This window comes from Melanaphis sacchari, unplaced genomic scaffold (assembly GCF_002803265.2).
Source record: "Melanaphis sacchari strain LSU unplaced genomic scaffold, SCAv2.0 Contig45_pilon_pilon, whole genome shotgun sequence".
Taxonomy (NCBI): domain Eukaryota; kingdom Metazoa; phylum Arthropoda; class Insecta; order Hemiptera; family Aphididae; genus Melanaphis; species Melanaphis sacchari.
This window is the reverse complement of record NW_020271303.1, coordinates 986,538-1,005,584: the sequence shown is the minus strand read 5'-3', so window position 1 is coordinate 1,005,584 and position 19,047 is coordinate 986,538. Positions and strand designations below refer to the sequence as shown.

Below are 19,047 nucleotides of genomic sequence, written 5' to 3'. Positions count from 1 at the left end.
GCGATAAGAAAGTACAATATACTCGTACAACCAATAGCTCTAATCATAGTTAAATTCTTCGTGTGTATATAATAATACTTGGCTTGTAAAAAATAAAATAAAATACATTTTTTAGATATTTCTACTCACGTATATTTTATTAAAAATGTTGCAAATAAATAAATTTTATTATATGTAATTCAAAATTTAAACAATTATTAAAACAAATTTTCTTTGAAATTTTTTAATAAAAAGTAATACAACATAAAATGAAAAAAGAAGTATATATATTATATTGTCTTAAATCATCAGTCATAATAAAAAATTTAAAATTTAAAATAATATTACAAATCTTAAAATCCCAAGTATGTAAAAATTATACCATTTATCGGCGTTTATTTAAGATTTACGATATAATATATACAATTGTTGAAAATCGAGTACTTTTCTAGATTTATTGTTTTCTAAATTGTATCAAAATAAGAAAACTTAATATAAATTATGGCTATATAGAGAAGGCTGAATGAATATTTTAAGACAAAACCTTCAAGCTTTTGCCAGAAAAACAGATACAAATTTAAATTTTAAACCAATACAGTAAACAAGCAAATAATTCATAGAATATAAAGGATAAACTATAAAAAAAAGTTTGTAAAAAAATTTAATTTTAGATATCGTTTCAATTCATCAATCAACAATCATTATAAAATTCAATAAAAATGACAAAATATCTGGAAAAAGCGACCAAACGAATATCATTAATCAAACCGAATATTATTACTATATATAAAGCTCGAATTTGTTTCAACTAATATATACAATAGTATTAATAGTAAATTATTAAAATAAAAAAAATTAAGTAAGTAGGTTGAACTTATAACAAAAATATATTACATGTATTTAATTCTAAATAAATACACATAAAGAGTTAGGAACAGAAACAAAGCAACTACTATCATCTATCTCCGTAAAAAATACACTGTTATAATTTATTTAAATTTAACAATAATCAAAATTACTTAGCGTTTTGTTTAAAACACGATTTTAATAAAATAAATTCACTTCAAATATTAAAACGTTAACATGTCACTATTAGACCCCGCCTCAGTGTAGAAAAAATTAAATATTAATTATCGATATAAAAAGAACTCATAGAAAACTACTATCATGTTTTTTTTTTTTTGGTACCCATATATTTTCTTATGATTTTTTCATTAAATTAGAAATTTAGAATAAACATTATAATTCTTACTACTAAAAAAATTAAATTACGTAAGATATAAAAAGAAAAAAAACTAAAAATGACTGAAACTAACGCTAAATGTAGGTACCATAAATTATAAGAAAATTGAATACTTAATAATCAATATAGTATAGCATCTAAATTTAACAAAATAATTTTAATACAAAAAATTACGTTATTATTACTATTACTATGATAATAATGATACCTACGAGAAGTTATTTTTTGTAATCGATCTAAAAACAAAACAATAAATGCTTTTTCAAAAAACTTTTAACATTTCATACAAAAAATAATTTTTATAAGTTAAAACTTATTTTTCAATCTAATAGCTTATAGGTAAATATAGGTAAAATGTAAAATATGCTACAAATTATAGTTAAAAATAACTAGATTATGGAATTAAAATTAATTTATATACATAATATTTAAAAAGATTAAATCTTGTTTCTTGTGTAATAGTAGTACTGCTTAAAATTATGGAATTTGGAAACGCGTATTTTAAATTTTAATATCAAAAAACAATACATAATCTAAAAATTATTTTTAAATAAATTTTTCCAAGAAATTGAAGTTAAAAAAAAAATTTAAGTAAAAAAAAGTATCTACACGATTCTATTTATTATATATTTTCCACTAAATATAGATTTTGTGACAAACATCCAAATGCAAGATAAGTATAATTTAACTTATTAATAATAAAAATGCATTACCAATATACAGACTGTACATACTTCGAAAAAAAAATACAATTATTTATTGCTATTATTAGATTTTGTCAACAATCAAATATTTGAAGTACATAATTTTATTGAAAGCGAATTGTGATAAAATAAATAGATAAATTAATAATATATCGAACAAAAAGCAAATAGAGAATTGAAACAACTTCAATAGTTTAATCCCTGTCGTTTTCCATAATATATATTTACTGTTTAAGTAAAGTTTTGGAAATATACACATGATTTTGGTCCATTCTAATTTAATGAGGGTGACAGGGGAAATATTATAATTTATAATGTACAATGTACATTTGTCGCAGACTTTAGACCTATTTAAAGGACAATTCCAAATTCCACGGTGTTTTTATAATATCCTGTATATTATATATTATTAATTTATGCAACCCGTATAAATTAATAATAAGAATATAATAGATATATCATAAATAAATAGCATCATTCGGAAAAATATGAATACTTTCTGACAAATAATTGAATATAAATACAATATTTATCTTAAAACTTTCTAGTTGAACACTTAGTCGATTACACGACAGTCCTACCGGATAGCTGCTGCTACCATAAGCCAGAAGCAGTGGCGTCAGCATTCCGAAGGGATTACTGGCAACCACAGACCACAACTACTACTATATTGACCACGGTCCAGGCAGAAGAGCACGACAACATGCAAGAGATGCCTGTCAAGTGTCGGCTCCCTTCGTACCGGCACTATTATCCCGGATGTGAACGGGCGCTGATGGCATGGATACGTAGAAGTGCCGACGTCTTGTTCGTCCTCGGTTACTGTGTCATATCATTTTTGAAACTGTGTTTTCTAGGCATTCTAAGGTAAACTGAATCTAAGCGAGTATTTTAGTAATTTATTCCGTAAGGCTCTAGACCACTTTTACACCGGTAACATTAAAAATTAAACAAGGATATCCTCAATATTTATGAATATCGACAGTATTTTTATATATTATATATATATATATATGAATGAATAAGCAGTGTACACATTATTCATCACACTTTACTACAAACACAACATCTTATTCGATTTCTAAGTTGCATTTGTTTCTTTTATATTTAAATGAGCATATTGACCTGTTGAGTTTTCTAACAATACAATCGCTACCTGCCATTGATTTTGAAATATAATAGATATGAAATAAATTCAATAAAATAAACAGTCTTACCTATTACACTTATATGAACAAACGACTTAATAAATGTCAAGAAGTCTTATAAAAATGAAAAATGTACTGTTTGATGTTTTTTCTACATTTTAATATTTCTAAATTTTTTTTTTTTTTTTTGCAATGACTTATTAATTATTTAATTAGTCAAAAGAACCTAAACATTTTATAAATGACATTATAGAATGTAATAGTCGTATAAATCGGTCAAAAACACATATTAAACTTTTCATATCATCTTGTTATGATAGAAAGATTCAATAATTGATTCTAGAGAATTTCAAAAATATAAAAATGAATTTCTAATAAATCGTTAACATTTTTATTTAATTTGAATTCATGGTTTAAATATTTACTTTCACAGGTATGAAATTCGAGAAATGATACAAAAAATAAAAATACTTCATGGAGATACAGCTCGACTAGAATTAGTTAATATTCCCCAACAAGCTACAGGGAAGTTGTTACAAAAAGTCGAACATAATGGTAGCGTAGTACGTGTATCTCCTATGAGACAAGACACTCAGATAGGTAAGTACAATATTTCTGAGAGCCTTACATCTATGTGTACTTTACAATAATAAAAAATAATTCTTAAACTAGAATATCAGGTACCTACATCATACACAATAAATAATAATACATCGTTTTAAAAGTGCACTTAAATTTTTGGTTCTTTTTCTTATTTATATTTATTTATCTTATTTAATATCATAAATTCATAAATATAACGTCAATCAAAACCATTTAAAACTTAATAAATAAAATTGTTATATATTAATTTTTAAGTGCGCCCACCCAAAATTATATTAAAATATTTAATAAGTCAAAATAACCTACTATAAATTTTAATTTTAATTTCAGAAGGAAGTTTAGATGGAGTGAAACCACTTCTAAAAGGTCGTTCGATAGAAGCGACATTCAGGGTAAAGTCCTCGAACACGGACGGCAATGAATCAGACACTAATAGTCATAGTGCGTTATTATTGTGTGATGACAAGCGATTGACAGGCTCATCTAGTAAGAGTAACTACGAACTTCACGAGTTAAAAGATGTAAATCGACTACTAACCACCAGACATAAGAATCAAATATGACTACGAAGATGCGTGGCCGCTTGGTTCCGAATGATTGACAGTAACCAAAAATTTCCATTATTGGCGACACCAAAACCGCATAAAAGTTATTAAACAAAAAATAAAACAATAAAACATTATTAAAATTGAAAGATAAATTTTTTACGTGATATCTACATTATAATTCATTCAGAAAAAAAATACTATAAAAATAGATTTCAAAATCAAAACTAAAATTAGTTTAAAAAAATAAAATTATAATTTGTCACTATGCAAGTAAACAAACAAGTAATTTGAAAAATCAAAATGATTGATTAACTAATTAACTGCTAGGCATAAATGTGATTGGAGTAGAATACATGGTGCTACATGTCAATAAATTGATTAAGTATAACAATAATAATTAATAAAAGAAATGTATAATGATTAAAATTCAACTTATAAAAACATGTTTGTGGATATGTTGAAATCATTTTATGAATAATCCATTGGTTGTGTTCGAAGGAATTGCATTACCTCAATATCTTTTTTTGTAGATACCTAATTCAAATTTAATATTTTTGTTCCTTCAAATTCTATCGCATTATTAATTTTCTATTTTTCATTCTGCCTTAACTTTTTGTAATAGTGACATTTATTGTAATATTTTTAAAAAAAATGTCAAATTTTGTATGTAAAATATAATTTGGTACTCCTTAAATAAATTGTACAAGGATAAATATTATAGTAATACATGTTATTTCAAACTATTACACTAAAGATTGAACGATCCAAACTTCTATATTTTATTTAATATTGTAATTAAATAATGAATAACAATTTTTCCTGTAATCTATTAATCTATTGGCAACCTAAAGTAATCTTTTTTTTCATTCATTATTTTTTTTTTTTTTTTTAAGTTCAAAATTTATAATATGATGAAATTTAAAAAAATATTTTTAGCTAAACAAATTACCAATAGGGATTGAACTATTTGTTCAAGTGTCTAAAGAGAAATAATTATAGTATTAATATTTTAGTACCTACCTCTTAAAATGAAAACATCCGACATAATTGTTATTACCTATAGGCTATATGAATTTATACACAAAAATTTAATAAAATAACAAATAATTATAAACTCTCAGTAAACATATTTGAGCCATATTAATAGTTTTTACACACCTCTGGTGACAAATTTACTTTATATTTAAATTAAATTAAATTATATTTGTCTTATTTTCAATTAATTTATTCATAAATGCTTATGGTATACAGTCATCTAACAAATCTACTTAGATAATCTGAACATAAGGAAACATCTATTATCTCAATAGAAGTTTAATATGAGTAGCTCAAAGTGGATATATACAAAAATGTTTAAATAACAACTTTAAAAATAATAATTACAGTCAAAAAAAAAAAAAAAAATGATTTTATGTCCAGCAAAAATATGATTAAGTACTTACTTTTAAATGTCAATGAACTATAAAGCATTATTTATGGTAAAGAGTACATAATGAACTCAAAAATTTATTTTGCAGTTAAATTTATATAAATACTTAAATATTAAACCTAATTTCCTTATTATTATAACTATTTGATTGTTGAAAATTTAAAACAAGATCATTATAACCTACTTATTTCTAATTTAATATAAAATAGTTATACTTCTTATCTTAAATTTTTAGTTTTCCAGTGGAACTAAATTTTATAATACTGTTAATTTTAATATAATGTATAGCCTATTTTCTTGTGTCACGGACTTGTCGCTTCCCAATTGTCTTAAATACAATCATGAAAAATGAATGCAAAAGTTTGACTGTACTAGCAAATCGTGGTTAGGTATGTTTTGTTATTAATTAAAATAAAATATTAAAATGTTTGTTGTACAATAAATGTTGTAAACTTTGTACTATTATTTTTTAAGCATTCCTAGAGCTATTATAATTATTATTAATATTATTATTAAAATAATGATTTATCAATATTGTTTTTTATCATAATTTAAAATACCTATCCTCATTCTCCTATCATATTGCTATTTTTATACATAAATAGTAGTTAATAAAATAAATATTAAATAGTGCTACAAATATTTATTTTAAATAAGCTTTAAATTTAATTAATTATATGTATTTATACTTATAATTACCAATTAATACAATTATAACTTATAACTTATAAATTTTAACTTACCTTTAAATCTTCATCAACTTGAAGAACATAATCTACATTACTACCACCAATTACTACCTAGATCTCAAAACAATAATAATGATAAATAGTTTTAAAATATTAATTAAAAGTTAAAAGCTTAATATACGTACAGGAGATTTTTTAGATTTGTTTAGATTCTTTTTTACTTCAAAAACTGATTTTGAGGTAGAAAACAATTTTGAATAATACTCCAATACAATTTTACTTCCAATCAAAGAATTATTTTTCAACAAAGAAATATCTAAAAAACAAACAATTCATAATTATGAATAAATAAAATAAATAGCTTATTTTTTATTTTTACTAGTCTCCATGGAAAGTCCTTTTGTCAGTCGACTAACTTCACTCAGAATAAAAGGAGTAATATTTTTTCCCATTATTCCTTGTTTTTCACACATCTTATGAGCATTTTCTATTGCTTGATCAATTTCTGTTTCTTTGAAAAATCAAATCATATTACTTGTTAGTTAGACTATATTATTGTACCCTATTTACATATAAAAATATATATAATGCAAGATATAGTTACTTTTTATTTTTTCTTCTAGTATTGGAACAGCTAACAAAACACCAGATCCTGTATTTTGACATTGCTCTAGTAGGCCAGCTGCTTCATAAGGCGAAGTTACATTACATGCAGACTGATATCCGCTTAATTTAGTATAAAATGCAGGAAATTCCCCATTTGAATCATATGAAGCCACACAAACACCCACAGTTTCCTTTAATTTAAATAATTGACTATTAAAATATACTTTTGTAATAACTATACCAAAATGACACAAAGTTCATAAATACTTACTAGATACTCTAAAGTTCTTCCTATATCAAGTATAGATTTAATACCAGCAGATACAACCATTATTGCACATCTAGACAACTCAAACAAATCAGCACTTATATCTAAGGAATTTTGACCGTCTATATGAACTCCGCCAATTCCACCTGAATATAATAAAAATTAATTTATTAATTATAATAAATCTTTAAAAAAATGTCTACATTTTTTGTAACATGTATTTATTACACACATATTTAATCATTTTTAAATAAACAAATTAGGTACATACCAGTAACAAAGAATTTTATGCCTAAAGCATTAGCAATAACCAAAGTACCGGATACTGTCGTACCTCCATTTAAACCCTATAGTTATAGTTAAAACATTAAAAATCAATAATTAGACTCAATAGCATAAGTATTAATAAATAGGAAAGATATGTTAAGATTTACTTGACTGAGCACATAAGGAAAATCTCTTCGAGAAACTTTGACCGTTTTTCTTTCAGCTGGCATGCCAAGAACATCAATCTGTTCTGGACACATACCGGCCTTTACTCTGCCATTAACCACACCAATTGTAGCTGGAACTATATTCTTAGCAGAGAAAATATAAATTATGAAATAAACAATAAACCATATATATGTAAAAATATATACTCATAATATTATGTTCAGTTATAAATTTATAATTACATGTGATTTGATAATATGTTCCATTTCCAAAGCAGTCTCTACATTTTTTGGATACGGTAATCCGTGTGTAATAAGAGCTGATTCTAGTGCAATTATTGGTTTTCGGTTATTCAGAGCATTTTTAACTTCGGGTGTAATGTCTATTGAACTTCTGGAAAAATAACGGCACACATACTTGAAATTTCCCTTCATAGTAAAACTTGTGTACTATTATAAGTTTCACTAAATATCGCAACTTATATCGTAGTTCAAAATGTTGGAATGAACAGCATATATTAAATACTGGTAAGCAGGTACCTATAAACAAAATGTAGTGGCTATAAATTATAATCACAATAAGTGAGGTTTTGTAGTGGTTTAATATAAAGATAAAACGTTTTTGAGAACAGAACATTCAACTGTATAGACTTTACTACGCCTACCTATTTAAATGTTATAACATAATAATTAATTCATTCATTAATACATTGATTGACCTTCGTAGTCTAAACTCTGTTAGATAAGTTAATTACATAGATAGTACATAACTATTCAAGTTCATAGCGCGAACGCATGGTAGAAAAATAGATTAATCAATATTAATAAAAAACAATATATTACATAGATGTCCACTCAATGATGAATCCAGGAGAGCCTAAGCCCTAAGGATATAGCCCCCCCCCCCCCCCAGACCTCTTCAATAATTTTTTTACTCACACAAATATTTAAAATTGTTTAAAAACGCATAATATTTTATTACACAATTATATCTATTTCGGTCTTCGGAACTATTGGAATTTTATTGCCGTTATTGGAATGAAAACAGAAAAATTACTATTTATAAAACTTTTTCGTTGTGTGATTTCATTGAACTTAAAATTTAAAACCATATTGTGTTTTTAATGTACTAACTTTTTAAACATGGATTTTATTACCAGGATGAAACAAAAACTAAACTTAACCATTTCTTTCATATTTGAACACTTTATCTAGAACAGCGGTTCTCAACCTAGGGTACGCATACTCTAAGAGGTACGCGCGATATTCTCTCAAGGCATACGTAAAAAAAATTTGGTTAATGGTGGAAAATGTTAAACTTGTTTATTTAAAATAATTCGTTTTGAAAATATTCATTTTTATGTTATTAAAAATGAAAATTTGTATCACAAATTAAAATTTAAAACTTAACCGTTAATTTATCTAATAGATATAGATAGAGAGCTAAATAATAGAGATAAAATAATATTATCCTGACATCCTGTTATACACAATTTTTATTTCCTAAAAATTGATTGTTCAAACATAACTTACCTTCTTCAATCTATTTTACAACTAATATATTTGTCACGTCCATAGACTATAAAAAATTTAAATATATCAAACTATAAAAATACAAGTTTTATACATTTATAACAATTATTAATTTTGTATGCCTTTAACTTTTTTTTTAAGTAGGTAACTCAGTTTTCAATAAAACTTGCCTTTAATTCAGGGGCCGACTGAATTGGCGAGATACCGAGAACTGTCCGAGAGACCGCTGCTCAAAACTAATTAGCTATTCTTTTGTATTTAATGTTTATAAATTATAAGCTATAATACAATGAGTTTAATAAATTATAAATATTTTGTTTTGGTTTTTTCATATCATGACACGCAAGTGTGAAAAATTGTTTACATTTGTTGTTTAAAAATAGATTTTAGGTTTCGAATCGGCTGATAGTTCACCACTCCACCAACATCTATAATCAACATCAAGAAACAACTTTTATTAGGTATTTGTAAGTTATTACATGTCAATTATAACATTTATTTATTACCAAACGATTAATATTAAATGTACGGTTAAAAATTATAACTATGATTAGTCTTCAAGTTTTACATTTTACATTTTATTTTTATTAATATTGTAGGTATATATAAAGTATTATATACGTATAATAATTTGATAATTTGTGAAATTTTTATTGTTGACTGTTTTGTATAATATTTTGGTGATTTTTAACGTACCTGTCTATCGAGTACTGGCTGTTAAAAATAAAGAATAAAGGAGAGACAAAGGAAACTATTAAAGAAGTCAAGTAATAGCTATAAAAAGATTAATCAATACTTTACATCAATTATTGTAACACGGGTAAGTACCTATAAATATGATTTCATAAGATATCATGAAATTGCATATTTTTTTATTTAAACCCCATGTATTTCTATTTTTCAATCATGATGGTAAATATAAAAATTAAAGGGAATCAATTTTTTTTTAGTTATGCTAGAAAACCTTAACAATTAACCACTATTAGATATTAAATATGTAAGTAAAATTACATAGAAAATTTTGGAAATGTACTTTTAAATTTTCAGAAAATTGGAAATATTTATGAAAGTCTTTACCTGAAGAGTGAAGAGTATATAATTAATAAAGACATACTTTTAAATACTGATGACTTTAGGTTCCGAATTTATATGTTTTTACATATTGTCACTGTGTATATGCACTATGCAGTCTTACGAGAGTAAAAGTTGTGGACGATTCATTGAACATCGAGTTCACAGAAAAAAGTTTTTTTTTTATGGTTATAGAATATTTAGCATATTTTTGGAATATTTGGTTCATTTTAAGAGAAAAATGCTATTTCTTATAACTTCAATAAAAAAAGTACCTGAATATAATTGTTTGGGTCATTTACAGAAAATGGATAATTACAATAATTTTTTTTGTACCATTCTAATAAAAAAACACCATGATAATACTTTTATAGAGAAGAACTTTTGGGTGTTCCTTTACCACCCGAACCAGTTGTTACTAGGTTTCTTACTTGGCTTAAAGCTGTAATTTTTAATACTGATCACTGTTCAATACTAAAGGATAAAAACTGTTAATGAAAATTTGGATGATTAGCTAGCGTTGAAAAATGTAGACAAATGTTTGTATTAGATTCGGTAAAAAATTATATAGTATATAATATAAAATTTTATTTCACTGACTTATAAAGGAATATTATTATTTTTTATGTTTTGATATAATAAATACTTTAGTAATATTGTTTATATATTATATTACTATAGTATAATAGTTCTATTACAAAAGTTTATACCTCGCTTGAGTATAATTAGATATTTAATAAATAATGTAAAAATAAATAGTAACAATTTGCATTTTTACATAATTTTGAATATTTTTAAGTAAATTATAAACAAAGTATTTTCAGTTTTTTTAGAGAGTATACACATCATATTTTGAGAATCCTACTGATGATAATAATTATGTTGACAATTTAAATAATGAAGAAATATGATAAATTTAAAAATGTGTAAATTGTGCATGGATTGTTCTTTTTGTTGCTACAATACTACTCAAGTATAATCTATATAGTAAGTAGTAACGCTTACTCAAATATTGCTTGAACCACAATTTACATATGTATAAAAATTAAATGGACCAAAATTTACAGACACCAATATTTATGCATGAATATTTACACTGAACCTAAACCGCAGTATAGTAATAAAATCAGCTATATACATATAAGATTTATTATTAGATATTTAAAGGTAAACAATTTTATTGACTTATAAAAACAGGATAATACTATCTGTTATTATTATAATGAATGTGGAAATTTATTTTTAATATATTATGATGGATTTATATCTTAACATTGAATACTAACAGCAAAATAGCTTTGTTATTTTCTTCATTTAAATTTCTAATTTCATTTTCAAATGTCAATAAGCAAATTGTGTTTACTTACCTATATATTATATCAATTTTAAAGTTTTAGTAAAAAATAATACATTTAAGGGGGGCCCTTCTATAAAAATTGAACATTTTTTACTACAAAGTAATTTTAAAATGTTTGTAATTTTGAATTATTTAGATAATTACAAATTAAGACTTATAAAAAGAAATAGTCACATTTATTCTTAGCTACAAGAACAACTTATATGGAATTTTGAATTAAATTAATCATAGAACATAATAATTTGATTAACAGTAGAATGTTTTAAATTTCTAAAATTAAAAGGTACTTTTTGAATTGCAATAAAAAAAACTAAAATAGTTTGATGAGAGATCATTGATTTATGCATGAATATTCAATTCATTCAAAATCTAAACTTCAGACACTCACAAAAAAATATTTATGGAATTATGTTCTACATTATTTTCATAACTTTATTAAAATTAATTTAAAAAAATTCAACTCTCTAAAGTTATTCATTATTAAATTATAACATAGAATATGATAACAAACAATAATGATTTTGTCAAAAATTAAAATTATGTAAAAATTCCCTTTTATATAGTTATTTTAAAAAGCACTGGAATTATTTTTTTTTTTTTTATGACCCTTAAGTAGTAATTACTAATTAGATTACGTTTACTACCATTAACCACCTAAGTTGAAAATCACAACATTTTTCCTGCTTTAAATAATGATGACTGACTACATTTGCCATTCGTTCTGGTTAATAAAAAGCTGAGAGAAAATATCTTTAATATTTTAATTTAATAAAAAAAACCTAGAATAATATTATACGCTGTCATAATATGATTATGTTATTATGTTATCTAAAATTATTGTTATAAATGTTAGCTAATTTAAACTAAATCTTATCGGCATGATTTCTAGTTTATCTGCTTTCTGTCTCTATACAATTAGGTATATATTTACAATTATTGTCAATTGTCAATACCTGATTCATGATTGCTAGTGTACATAAGTGCTAGTACATTGAACAGTTATATTTTTTTTGTTTTAATTTGTTTACAAAAATAAATTTTAAGAATAACATAACTATTGAAAAAAATACATTCAAATGAAAAGTATTAATATTAGTAATAACTAATAACAAACAGCATTAAGTTAATGAAAAAAATTTGTGTTGGCTAATAAATATTTTTAAAAAAAATGATTATTAAATACGTCTGATTTGGCAATTTTAAAATCTAACAACCCTATGAAATTTTCTAAGTTAATTTAAAAGTTTATACTATGTTATTAATGTCATGATTTTATATATATGAATAAAAATATTTAAATCTAATAACAAATAGGTTCTTAACAATACTATTAAAAATTGATAAAAACAATAACTGCACCAAATTTTTCTGTAAAATTAAGGCAGGAAACAAAAAAAATAAAATATTTTAATTAGAAGTTCTACAAAAAACATCATTTTTTGGTGACAAATTTGAAATTATTGAAGCCATTAGTTATATTATTTTTATTTTTATAATTGTTTAATGAAATTATCTTAAAATTAGCCATATTAATCAGTATTCATTTTAGTAAAAATAATAAAGTTTAATTTAAACAAAATAAAAAATTATATATATCAAATATTTTAATGAAATTCATGATAATATATAATTTTAAATATATTAGATTATGTTAAATTATAACTTAAATAAATTTAATAATAATAAAATTAATAACTAATTTATATATAAATATGCTAACTTTTTGTTCACTTAAATAATTATTAAACAGGTTATATAAAATATGGAATCAACATTTTATTGTTAACATTACAATTTATCAATTTTAAAATCAAATAATATTTTAATATTTCAATATCATAATTTTATAGATTTTTATTGTAATGGTCACAATTTTAGATTTAAATTGTTTTCAAATTTATAATGGATTTAAGAATCCAATTACATTTTAATTATGAATTACTTTTAAATGTAAAATAAAATATACCATAAAAACCAATTTTAAATATTATATCAATAATAATAATATACACACAGTTTTAAAATTTAAATTTATGTCAATTAATAAAGTGAAAAAAAAATTTAATATTTTCATATAAAGTTTTCTGAAAGCAATTAATAAACAAAATATTTATAATATGAGTTGCAATTAGGCATAAAATATAATAACATCTTACAACATAAAAAATAATATATTTGCTTAATTTTCTAACTACTATTATAAAATAATACCTAATCATAGATAAAATAAATATAAAATTATTTTAAGGTATACAACGTTATGTATATTTGATACTGTGTACAAGTACTAACCCAACTCCACATTTCAACATTTTTTTTTTTTATGTGGTTATTATTATTTCATACTTAAGTTATTTATGTTTTAATTATGTACATCTTGATGAGTATCAGTTATTATTGACAAAAATTATAAATATTTATACATAAATCATTCATTTTTTGAAAAAAAAAAAAATGGCAGTAAAAATTGGTTTCACAATAATTGAAGTCATATAAATTCATAAATTTGATAGTTAAAAGTGAAGTAATATTCACCAATTATGCAACCATATAATATGTTTTATATTATTTACTTTAATACAACCTGTGTATTAATAGTTTAAATGTTTTTTCTTTGATACAACACCATAATTATATAGTTATAAAAACTGTAGTGAAAATATCTACTTGTTTAAAAACAATTGGAAATCGGTATCCAAAATAGGGAAAACTCAAGTAAAAACAAATAATGTTCAAAGAATTAGAGTTTTCGTAGATCCAATACAAATACCTGCAACAAAAATTAAATTAAATTTAAAAAAAAATACTTTCTAATCACTTGTAAGTTTAATTTTTTTAGTTTATAACATTTTATTTACAAGGATTATTTAAATCAGTATTTTTATGTTATTGAAGTTTATAAAAGTGAGTAATATTGTGTATAATAAACTCACACTTCCATCAGATGCACTAGCTCCGACTTTATCACCCCTAGAATTCCAGCAAACTTCAAATATACCACCTGTTCCTTTATAACTATGAACTAATTGACCACTCTGAAATAAAAATAGCAGAACTATTATTTTAAGTAAGAATAAAATGAAATTAACTGTTATTATTTTATTCTATTTTTATATTATTTCTCATATTTAGGCATAAATAATTACTTGTGTTGACCATATGTGAACACATTTGTCAAAACTGCCAGATGCCAAAAACTTTCCATCAGGTGAAAAGGCTACACTATAGACAGGTTCCGTATGTTTGGTTAGAGTATGTATGCATGCACCTCGCTCAACATCCCACAAACGTACAGTTGAATCAAATGATGCACTGATAATATTTAAAGTATTATAATAAATATTAATTAACATACTTGGTATGACAACAATTCATTATTGTACTTACCTAGCAAGTATTAAATTCATGTTTGGATTGGCTGTTCCTGGACCTGTTGGACTCCATTTGATTGTGTATATTTCTTTGTTATGTGCTTGTAAATCATGCACACAATTATCTTGTTTCATAGACCATATTTTCAAAGTCATGTCATCCGAACATGAGGCTAATAGATTTCCTTGAGGATCCCATTTAATAGCATTAACTTCATTCTAAAATGTTTTTCAATTATAAGTTAACAGAATATTAATTGTGTTTAAAGGAAATAAAATAATGATGCCTTAATACTTTAATACAATAGATAAAAAAAAATACTCGGATTAAAAACTGCAAATTAAATATAATAACAAATAACACTTACTGTATGTCCTTGGAATGATTTTACTGGTCGATCGAGGCCTAAACGACAAACATGTATACATTGATCAGTACTACATGATGCAAAACTACTGTTTGATTGCCAATCTACATCTAATGCTGGTGCTGTATGGAATGCAAATTGCTGGTTACACTGGCCTGAAGCAGCATCCCAAATAATAGTAGTCTGATATAAACAAAAAAAAAATTATAAATCAAAAGTAGAATTGAAAAAAAATAAAATTGTTTACCTTATCAACTCCAGCACTGAGTATATAATTTCCTCTTTTATTCCATTTTAAGGCAAATATTGGACCCTTATGTTGACCAAGAGTGCTTGATATTCTACCATTTGTCATCCAAATTCGAGCATAACCATCATATGAACCAGTGGCTAATAATGTTCCATCACACTAAACATAAATAATAACTTAGTAAAAAATTAGAATACTTAATTTATATATAGAAAATAATTTACGCACATTCCAATCAAGAGAAGTAACATCTTTATTACTGGGTACTTCAGTTCCTCCTTTTTGAATACAGTGTCTCAATATAAGTTGAGAAGGAGAACCAGAACTGTCAGCCATATCCCAAATACGTGCTGTACTATCTCCAGATCTATAAATGAAAAAAGTTTTTTTCTTTAAAAAAAAGAAATATAAAATGCAAGAAAACTAGAATTTATTAATATTTAATATGTAATGAACAAAATATATATGAATAACAGTGGCATAATTCTGGGGATAGTAAGGAGATATTTCCTCCCAGATAATCTAACTATACAAATATACATAGTTTTAACCATGGTAAATAAATTATTCCCCCCTCCTAGATTTTTCAAAGTTATGCCACTGAATATATTATTATTTAACTAACAATTTGAAATTGATAATTAAAAATGTAATAAAAGATGTTTGAGTTTTAATTACCCAGAAGCAAGCAAATCAGTGGTTGGATTCCATGCACAAATAAAAACTTCTGATTCATGACCCTTGAGTATAGTTGATTTTTCAGCCGGTATTTCAATACTGCTATCTAGTTCCATTGTTTCGGTGCTGGTAACAGATGGAGTCACTGTTGCTATACCTTCTTCACCATTGGTTTCTTGTGAATCGTTTTTGACTACACTTTGTTTTTGTTGGTTTTGGCTTTGTCGACTGGCTACAATTTCTGGCATCACTGCATCGATCAAAGACAAACTCTCTGTCAGACGCTGTTCTGATCCGTCTTCTCCAACACATATCTCAGCTTCGGTATAATGCAAACCCTTTTGAATGATACTAATCAAAGCAGCTGGAGGAACTAAAGCTCCATTGATATTGGACTGAGAAATGTGTGATTCAATGCCAAACGTATATGCCGAATGTTGAAACCCTAATCGAAATATTAATTTAATTCAAATGTAGACCAAAAAAAACAATAATTAAGGATTATTGCACTTACCAGATTCTTGTAGGTATCGATAAACAAGGAAATTCAATTCATCACTTGAAAAAGCCATAATTTGGATAACTTAAAATTATTTAAAACGTATGAAAATTAAGCATACTCTTGGATAATAATAAACAATAATACAAAATAATTAATGCTAAGAATTTAGACTTAAGAAAATTTGATGGAAACTTACTACTTAATACTTAAGCAATAAGTTTACGAATCACCGCGACTGGCAAACGCACTACCGCTAAAAAAAAAAAAACCCCGAGATAAACAAAAACTGTATATACTCTTTGGAATATTCTTATCATCTTTGGCGATAAAAAAAAAAAGATAATCGTATCCTACTTTCAAATTTAAACACAAAAGCGAAGGCACGTCGGGACACGAATTCATAATATATATTAATATAATAAAATTTATATCCTGTATTTCGTGATCAGGATTTAAAATCTTTAAATTCTTCAATTTTGTGTCGAAATTTTCAAGGAGAAAAATTCGATATGAAATAGTTACGTACCGATTACCGGATTAATACATGATAGTCGGTGTTCGATACGTTAATTTAAGTATGAAATCAATACACTTTAATTTTTTCTTCGAAAAATTGAAAATCTTGGAAACTCGTATAGTATACTACATTACTACCTATCAAAGATCTATGTGTCTGGACTGCAAAATATCATCTACAAGAATTGTGTATTCTGCCTACTAATATTAATTACAATTAATTTAACTATAACTTGATTAAAGAATTGGCGATATTCGTGGTAGTGATGGGCACAACCGAATAATGGTTATATTCAAAAAACCGACTAATAGTTGGTTACACTTACCATGACCAACTAACAAAAAACCACTTAATGACTAACACTATCAAAAAACGAATAATGACTATTAACTATCGAAAAACGACTAACAACTTATGACTAGTGATGGGCATTACCGAATAATTTGTATAACCGACTAATAGTTATATTATTTTATTCCAAAAAACCGACTAACAGTTGGTTACAAATTATATTGCGGACCACGATATACTGAGTAGTCAATAGTCACTACTCAGTACTCACTAGTCACTTTAGTGACACTAGTCAACTAGTGAGTAGTGAGTACTGACTGAGCGATTAGTGATTAGTGATTACTGATTACCAAAATAAATAAAAATGACCAAATAAAATAAAGACGGACGGAATTAACTCATTATTTTCTATAAATAGTTTGGTAAATATTAATAGGCTCTGATAATCTAACATCGTTCTATTTATGTGTTATTTCAGCTGGATTTTATTTTGGTAGCCTGGTAGGTAATAACTAGTGTTTATTTTCATAAGATGATTGATTATTTATTTTATTCATTAGAAAAATGAAAAATGATCCATTAGTTGGTTTATTATTTTATTATTCGTTAGTTGGTTTTATTCGGTAGTGATTAGTCAGTGTTAATAACCGACTTATTTTCTTATTGTTTACTACCGACTAAGTCGTTAGTCATTAGTTGGTGTTGCCCATCACTAATTCGTGGTATATTATAATGTCATGCATCATTCCTGGTACCAGTAAACTTCAATTTACTGGTTTACTGTTAAAAAAAAAAAAACATATGGATAATGATACATCTTACAAAAAATAAAATTCCGTAACTACATAATTTTGGGAAATTATTGTTGAAAAATATGGCATCACCTAAACAAAATTAATATCTTATTCATAACAGGAATTAAATAGCAAATAATGAAATAATTTAAAACTGCTTTAACGAAATTGATTAATCTCTAAAAAGATGACAAAGGAACTATTTTTGATAAAATAAATCCTTTTTTTTTGTTACTTTGTTTACATAAATATTTAAGTCTTTGAAAAGATGTTATGAATAGTTTTTACCATATATTAAGACAGCAGGAAAATGTGAACCATATGGTTTTGTACCAATTGATAATAAAAGACCAAATTAATTTTGTTCTTAAGGGTAAAATACAATATTGAGTACGTTCGTTATTGGTGATAGTTTTTGAAGTTAAAAAATGTGGTTTAATTCAAAAAGTAACACAAATTAGAAACAACCAATCGGATAGCGGTACATTCTGATAGTTATTACATAAATTAATTATAAATTTAATTTCTAAAAAAAAAATATGTATATTAAAAGCGATCATTGTTATTTCGATGGAGTTGGAAATACATTTTTAAGGCCAATAAAAAAAAAAAATTATAGCATATCAAATAATAACCTAAATTCTTATTTTTAATTTTTTTTAAA

At 24.6% G+C, this 19,047-nt stretch overlaps 3 protein-coding genes across 4 annotated transcripts in view; 1 reads left to right on the top strand and 2 right to left on the bottom strand.

The window, feature by feature from the left end:
• LOC112598230 overlaps positions 1–4,390 on the top strand; it is a 70,321-nt gene extending 65,931 nt beyond the window's left edge. Inside the window, exons 3-5 of the mRNA XM_025344634.1 lie at positions 2,475–2,793; positions 3,508–3,674; positions 4,008–4,390. Coding sequence (XP_025200419.1) covers positions 2,475–2,793; positions 3,508–3,674; positions 4,008–4,240 — 719 coding nt within the window. The 3' untranslated portion in view covers positions 4,241–4,390. The remainder of the gene's footprint in view (positions 1–2,474; positions 2,794–3,507; positions 3,675–4,007) is intronic.
• Positions 1–9,203, bottom strand: part of LOC112598229 (pseudouridine-metabolizing bifunctional protein C1861.05) — a 132,625-nt gene extending 123,422 nt beyond the window's left edge. The window contains exons 1-9 of one of the 2 annotated variants that reach the window (XM_025344632.1): positions 9,185–9,203; positions 7,895–8,191; positions 7,652–7,795; positions 7,489–7,564; positions 7,221–7,363; positions 6,948–7,140; positions 6,723–6,854; positions 6,529–6,659; positions 6,398–6,454 (exon numbers count right to left, since the gene is read on the bottom strand). In XM_025344632.1, the coding sequence (XP_025200417.1) occupies positions 6,398–6,454; positions 6,529–6,659; positions 6,723–6,854; positions 6,948–7,140; positions 7,221–7,363; positions 7,489–7,564; positions 7,652–7,795; positions 7,895–8,086 (1,068 nt within the window). In that variant the 5' untranslated portion in view covers positions 8,087–8,191; positions 9,185–9,203. Of the gene's footprint in view, positions 1–6,397; positions 6,455–6,528; positions 6,660–6,722; positions 6,855–6,947; positions 7,141–7,220; positions 7,364–7,488; positions 7,565–7,651; positions 7,796–7,894; positions 8,192–8,316; positions 8,336–9,184 lie in introns of those variants that run through there. The other variant, XM_025344633.1, reaches the window with a different exon arrangement.
• Positions 9,204–14,206: 5,003 nt separating this feature from the next.
• LOC112598127 (F-box-like/WD repeat-containing protein TBL1XR1) lies at positions 14,207–17,019 on the bottom strand. The gene is made up of 9 exons (XM_025344484.1): positions 16,794–17,019; positions 16,280–16,724; positions 15,830–15,968; positions 15,599–15,760; positions 15,352–15,534; positions 15,000–15,202; positions 14,759–14,924; positions 14,546–14,647; positions 14,207–14,382 (listed from the first exon to the last, which is right to left on the bottom strand). The coding sequence occupies exons 1-9, from the start codon at positions 16,849–16,851 to the stop codon at positions 14,353–14,355; spliced, it is 1,488 nt and encodes a 495-aa protein (XP_025200269.1). The 5' UTR covers positions 16,852–17,019; the 3' UTR covers positions 14,207–14,352.
• Between the last annotated feature and the right edge of the window lie 2,028 nt (positions 17,020–19,047).

Excerpts from the sequence above, each read along its gene's own strand:
- LOC112598127 (XM_025344484.1), bottom strand. The coding sequence starts at position 16,851 with ATGGCTTTTTCAAGTGATGAATTGAATTTCCTTGTTTATCGATACCTA. Across the intron at positions 15,969-16,279 it reads ACTGATTTGCTTGCTTCTGG|ATCTGGAGATAGTACAGCAC; the intron begins GTAATTAAAACT and ends TTTCATTTATAG. Across the intron at positions 15,761-15,829 it reads TTACTTCTCTTGATTGGAAT|TGTGATGGAACATTATTAGC; the intron begins GTGCGTAAATTA and ends ATTTATGTTTAG.